Below are 7,190 nucleotides of genomic sequence, written 5' to 3' on the forward strand. Positions count from 1 at the left end.
TAATAATAATAATAATAATAATAATAATAATAATAATAATAATAATAATAATAATAATAATAATAATAATAATAGTAATAATAATAGTGAAAATAATAATTATAATAAAACCATAATAGTAGTAGTAGTAGTAGTAGCAATGATAATTTCCAATTATTACTGTAATACTTAATTATTGCTTGCAATTATCATTCAATCAAACTTTGCAGCTTTTAAACCTTTGACACCATCTCCAACCTTACAATGCCCATCATGTGAAAGCATTTACCTGAATCCAACCGATTTTATGATACATATGGCATGGCATCGACAACAGGCACAATTGCAATCTGCTGCATGCAGCAGCACATCACTCATCTCAACAACAGGTTCCAATGCAAGTAGCAGTAGCAATAGTAGAAGTATTACTATCAGGAGTAATTCCAAAAATAGTGGTACTCGTCGAATAAAAACAACCGGATCCGGTTCAGCTAATATTAAAAGCAGAAATTCTACACGATCATCACATGTTAACAGTTGCAAATGTTCTGTATGTGGTAAAACATTTACAAGGCATTGGCTTCTTCAAGGACATATGCGTACACATAGTAAGTTCTTGAATTAAATTAAATTTTTTCTGTTACTATAAAACTGATAAAATAAATTATACAATTGTTATTTGTATAAATTATTTAACATCTTTTTCTTTTCTTCTTTATGAAATAATTAAATTTGATGAAATATATGTATTTTATATTAAAGTATAATTCAAATTATTAAATTTTATTTTAATTAATAAATTCAAATTTTAATTTTAAGGAATTTTATTTTATTCATAATCATTAAAAATACAACATATGTCTAAGGATGGTTCAATTTTACATTTCTTTTCTTTTTTTTTTTTTTTTTTAGTCTGGTGAAAAACCATTTCAATGTCCGATATGTACAAAAGCATTTGCGGATAAAAGCAATCTGCGCGCACATGTACAAACACATAGCGGTAAGAGATGGATAAACTTTTAGAATTTTATTTTTGCATAAATTATTTTTTTTTTAGCAAATTAATTTAGTACCTTGTCATTTTATTGATAAATTGTAATTAGCAATTAAGGTGACATGAAGTCATCTTTTCATTTAAATTTCTAACGACAGAATTTTTGCATTCCATTGACATCTCTGATAGCTATCGATGACATTTATTGTTAAATTTTAACTTTGAAATTTTATCCATATTGCTACAGTACTTCCATATTATTGTTACGATAATAGTAGCGATAGTAAGATAGTAATTACAAATTTAATTACAAAACATAAAATATTAATTATAAAATATTAATTACAAAAATTAATTACCAGAAGATTTAAAAATTCTCACCGCATAATTCTCATTCTTCTTTAGCCTTCAAATTATGTTTAAAATTAAATTTTAATTTTATCAATAGTTGTAGCTTTTAAATTAGTTTAATTTAGTAATTAGTTTTAGTAATTGAAGCAATGCTATTAATCTAATACATTTTACTCATCTATTTCTTACTAATTTTAGTTGTAACATAATATTTGGAAATATACATATGATATTATTTGTCACTAATTGTCACCATATCAGAGCATCACATTATGCAATTTTTAATTACAGGTATCAAACCATATGTTTGTCAACGTTGCGGGAAATGTTTCGCTTTAAAAAGTTACTTATCAAAGCATGAAGAATCTACATGCATACGATCAATCATTAAACTAAGGAAAAATTCCTAGTCTTACTGTAAATTATTATTATTACCTTTTTTCCTTTTTTTTTTGTAATTTAAGATTTTTTCTTTTTTGGTTAATTTTCTAAGATTGTTACTAAAATAATGTAAGATAGAAAGGAAATGTTAATTTAATTAAGTCTTAAGCATTTCTTGTATATACTCCATGCAGTATATGTAAATTACGAATACGTTTTACGTGTTTCACGTGTGAGTTTTCTCTAGTCCATTTTAGCTACGTGTAAATTTTGATCATCAATTTTGGGCTGTGATACTTGCCGGAATTTAATTTTCAATTATGCAAACATACAATTATGTAAGCGGCTTTTTCTTCACTTTTTTCCCCTTTTTTTTTTTATTTGTAAAGAAAAAGAAAATCAATGAATTTAAATAAATCCAAATAATTAATTTTGAAATTTTAATTCGAATTAAAAAAAAATTTCTTCAGCATTTTTTTTCGTTCTCTTTCTTTTGATTAATTTTATTTGATGAAAAAATTGCGATCATTTGTATTTTCCTCATTTTACTTCATTTGAAAATTAGTGCTTTATTAAATACTGACTGTAAAAAAAAAAAAAATTCATCATCTCAATCACTTTTTCTTTTTTTTTCTTTAAAAGAAAAAAAGTGAAATTATTAACGAAATGAATATTTGATGACAATAAAACGGATAGCATTTTTCCGTATCATATCGGAATAATTGATAAAGCATTAAATATGATTATTCGTTTATTGTTATCAGTTCATTTGTTAATATCAAAAAAAAAAAAAAAAGGACGAGAAAAGAAAAACGATTAAGATAATGATTGCGGTTTTTTTTATGTTGAAATGTTCCGTGATCATCTAAAATATAAAATTCTACATTTTGTACCGGTATTTGTTTAATAATAACAACTTATTTCTTGAATTTGAATAAATTTTAGTTCATTTCGGTGATGTTCATAAATCAACATTGTAATTAATGAATTTCCATTTTGGGTAGATGAAATAATAGCGGGAACGATAGGATTGATATGCATGATATAATCATCAAAGATTATCAATAGACCAAAAATTATCAAAAGATTAAAGATCATAAAGAAGGTTGAGTTTGATCAAATGATAATGGATAATAGCATCGAAGAAAACATACAAATATCAATATTGTATATTCGTGCAATGAATTGATGAATTAAGTTATCATCGATCCAGCCATACAAATTGATATGATATTAATTAAACGATAGTACATGTGTATTTAAATTTAAGTTTAACTCGAAATTATTGATTTAATGAATTGAAATTATTAATTTAATGAATTGAAATTCATAATAATGAATTTATAAAGTGTAAAATATTTCGAGTTGATTTATCCGTTTGAAATGTAACATGACACTGTCGTATGGATGATTTAAAATATAAAATTGATATTTCATAAATGCATCTGTTAAATTCACTTTTTTTTCACAATTAATTATTTGCGTTTTTGAAAATGATTATTGATTTTTTAAGTTGATTATTAATTCATTATTTATTTCAATTTATTACTTATAAAAGTATTTTCAAAAGTTTGCAATAATGATTTGACGATTTAACGAAATGTAAATTCTTCTTTTAATATATCAAAGTAAGCATTTCGAAGAAGCAAAAAGAAAGATCTATGAGAAAAATGAAATTTCGAAAAATATAATTTGCATTTGAACAAAACAATGGAGGTATTTTATTGGATGAGGTAAAAAAAAAATTAAATTAGCTGATAGCAATAATTCTACAAAAAATTGTCGAAACAAATTATGCAAAAAACAAAATTTAAATGAAAATTCAATTTTACATTCATTTATCACTCAATTTGCACTATCATATTTTAATTTTCAGTAAAACAAATCGCTTCAATTAAATGATAAATTTTATAATAAAAAATAAAAAATCCAAAAATATTTATGATTTTTTGATTGAATTAATAAAGTATTTTAAAAAAAAGGAAAAAAGAAAATGTAATACCAAAAAAAGGAAAAATTTGCTCTTTTTTAATTGAACTAATAAAAGATTTTAAAAACGAAAAATTTTAAAGCATTTTTTTTAAAAAATAATTAATAAAAAATTAATTTTTTAAAATAATTAATAAAACATAATAATTGGTTCATTTAATTTTTGTCTTTTTTTTGGTATTTTATCTATCTTTTAAAATAATTTCAAAATTTTAAATTCAATTAAAATTTAATTACAACGACTTTTTTCTTTTTTTTATTATTATTGTGATTCAGGTTATAATATTCGATTATAATATGGACATCCAGTAAATCCTTGATACGGTAAGTGATTTGCTAATGATTGAATATTAGCATCGGTGGAAATGAATAATGCATGCTCGATTATATGCAAATGAAGATTATAAAATTGAATTGGTATGCCTAATTGTGGCATTGTCATTGGAATTCCATTTGCTAATTTTTTATTTATTGCCTGAAAAATAACAAAAGAAAATAAATAAATAATTAATCTGAAAAAGCAAAAAAAAAAAATTAAATTAAATTTTTTGTTATAATAATTGTTTTAAAAAAAATTTTGATTAACAAATACTCTTAGAACTTTTTAAATATTCACTTATCATTGAGAAAAATATCCTTGCAAAAAGCTATTAATTAGGGGGGGGGCAAAATACCCTTGAAAACAGTTACCCATTAGAAAAAATACCCATGCAAAAAAAATATTAATTGGAGCAAAATACCCTTGAAAATAGTTATTCATTGAAAAAATTACCCTTGAAAATAGTTATCAATTAGAAAGAAATATTTTTTAATATACTTAAATACTTGAAAAATTTATATTATACTTAGAAAACTATTTTGATTTTTTTACTCTTTAAAAAAAAATGCCTATGAAGAGACTTAGTTACCCAATACAATCGAATACCCTCTGAAAAATACTTAACCATTTGGAAGAAATACTCTTGTAAAAAGCTACCCATTTTGGGGGAAAATACCCGTGAAAATTAGTTACACATCGAAAGAAATACCATTGAAAATAGTTAGTTATCCATTTGAAAAAAAAAAACCAATTAAAACAATCGTCTATTAGAAGAAATATTTACGGAAATAGTATTACTTATTGAAAAAAAAGTTACCCTTGCTAAAAGCTACCCATTGGAAAATTTACCCATAAAAACAAATTACTTAATTATTCATTTATTGAAATATTGCTCAAAATTCTTACCCGAGTAAGAATTCCTCGAGCTAAATTTGAAAGATTAATGAATGCTTCCTCAGGAAGACCAAATGTTTTGTCAACATCAACAATGTCCATGCGTTCAATTTGCGCCTTAGCAATCATTCGTTTATTGATAAATTGAACTGTTATTACTGATACAGTTGTAATTTGAATATGGCCAACTTTTGTTGTGGTACCATCCAAGTAAATAAGACCATCAATTATAAATTCAATTATAATAGTACCTAAAATAATTTTTGAAAAATAGCTTTTTTGCAATAAATTTTAAAAAAAAGTTTAAAAATTTAAAAATTTGTTATTTCTATTATAAAACTTTTTTTTAAAAAATTTTTATAAAATATTATAAAATTTATAAAAGAATTTTTAAAAGAAAAAACTTTGTAAAAAAAAAAGTTTTTATAAAATAATCTTTTTTTTTTGTTTTGTAATTTTTGAAGTGAAAATTTAAATTTTGTAAAAAAAAAAAAAAAAATTTTTTTTTTAACAAATGCTTACCATTATTAGCAGCTTTAAATTGTATTGATGGTGCACGATTTGTACGAATTATAATGTATGCTCGTTTCCCGGGATTTTTTTCACGAATTTCCGGTGCAATATCACCTAGACATATACCAAAATTTAGCAATGTATCCATTGTTGTATGTCGTTTTGTACGATTATTATATTTCCGCGTATTTGTCTGATTTAAAATCGTATCATTTGTAAATTCCTAAATTAATTTTTAGGAGAAATATTCCAATGAATTTTTTACAATTTATTTTTTACTTTTAATTAATAATTTTAAATTTTCCATAATTTTATTTTACTTATTAAATTTAAATTTTCTGTTATGTTTGAAATAATTTATTGCAAATTGATCAATTTTATTATTAATTTATATTTGATTTATTAATCAATCATTAAATTGCTAACATTTCATATTTTCATTTATTTAATTTACATACTTCATGGATGATTAATTTTAATTTACTTTTTTTTTAATTTTAATTTACTTTTAATTTTAATTTACTTTTAATTTACGTTTAATTTACTTTTAAAATTTTTTTCAAAATTACTTCATGTATTAATTTAATAACTCTTTTACTATCAATCAATGTTTCTCTTTTTTTCTCTAATTTGATAATTAATTAATTAATAAAAGTACTTAATTTTATAGCTCATCTATTTAATTTCTACTTACAACAAGTTAAATTTAAAATACTGATTTAATTTTGAGGCTTGTTTTTTTGCAAACAACCATTAATTCTATTTACACTTTTACATACCTGATTATCCTGTAATTCAAGACTCAAATCAAAATCGATATCTTCTGCTGTACATGTTAAATTTAATAAATCACCAATAACTGGTATCTCGGGACCAATTCGAAATGCAAAAATATTTTTCCTAAAAAAATTACACTATCATTCCGTTTTCATTTTATTTTTGTTTATTAAAAAAAAAAAACAAAACTTTCATTTTATTATTTAATTTCAAATCATTAATTTCAAATATTATATCTACGTCCTTTTTCTTTTTCAGTCACGAAATTGTTCTATAAATTTTTGAACTATTCAATTAGTATTTTATTAAATGAAAACATTTTAAATCTTAATTTTTTTTAACTTTTCTTAAAAGTCTAACCTTTTTAAACTTTTAAAAAGTTTAACTTTTCTTTGCTACCAATAAAAAAGTAACAATTTGTTCATATAAGCAGAAAAAAAGAAAAGAATGGTAAATTACTTGTTTTACTATCGATTAAAAAAGCATACAGTTAGCTTAATCCATACACCGTAATCATAATTGTTAATATTAATTTCCACACCGTAATCATGCTAATTCACAATTTTAATCACCTTGATCTGCTATCACAGATACGATTATCAGTTTATATGATTACGGTGCATAAATTAAGCTAATTGTATGGTTTTTTGTATCGTAGGTAAGTTTTTGTAACCATTATCAGTTGTATTATCAGTTTGTACCATTATCAAGTTCTTGCAACTTTTTGTACCATTATCAATTAGTCAATTATCATAAGTGACGATTGCCATATATGCATGGAAGTAATTCAAAGAAAATAGCAAACCTATGCAGATGATAAAGTAATGTATTAAATGTATAATCACTGATAAGAAGATCAAGCATTTGTCCACTATCAATTACCGGATATTCTAATGGAAATGGTGTAAATGGTGTACCACCTCGCGCATTTGGACTAAATTCTCCTAAGAAATTGAGAGTTAAATCAGAATTTGTGCTGATGAGCCCAAAAAA

The 7,190-nt window shown here is 23.1% G+C and overlaps 2 protein-coding genes across 2 annotated transcripts; one reads left to right on the plus strand and one right to left on the minus strand.

Moving 5' to 3' along the window:
• Nucleotides 1-295: 295 nt before the first annotated feature.
• LOAG_11163 (hypothetical protein) lies at nt 296-1,734 on the plus strand (the record flags this gene model as incomplete). Its single annotated transcript, XM_020448309.1, has 3 exons — nt 296-529; nt 892-979; nt 1,616-1,734. The coding sequence occupies 3 exons, from the start codon at nt 296-298 to the stop codon at nt 1,732-1,734; spliced, it is 441 nt and encodes a 146-aa protein (XP_020301536.1).
• A 2,237-nt stretch (nt 1,735-3,971) lies between these two features.
• On the minus strand, nt 3,972-7,061 carry LOAG_11166 (hypothetical protein; the record flags this gene model as incomplete). Its single annotated transcript, XM_003146689.1, has 5 exons — nt 3,972-4,169; nt 4,920-5,158; nt 5,430-5,643; nt 6,200-6,320; nt 7,003-7,061. The coding sequence occupies 5 exons, from the start codon at nt 7,059-7,061 to the stop codon at nt 3,972-3,974; spliced, it is 831 nt and encodes a 276-aa protein (XP_003146737.1).
• Between the last annotated feature and the right edge of the window lie 129 nt (nt 7,062-7,190).

Source organism: Loa loa, assembly GCF_000183805.2.
Source record: "Loa loa unplaced genomic scaffold supercont3.334, whole genome shotgun sequence".
Taxonomy (NCBI): Eukaryota; Metazoa; Nematoda; class Chromadorea; order Rhabditida; family Onchocercidae; genus Loa; species Loa loa.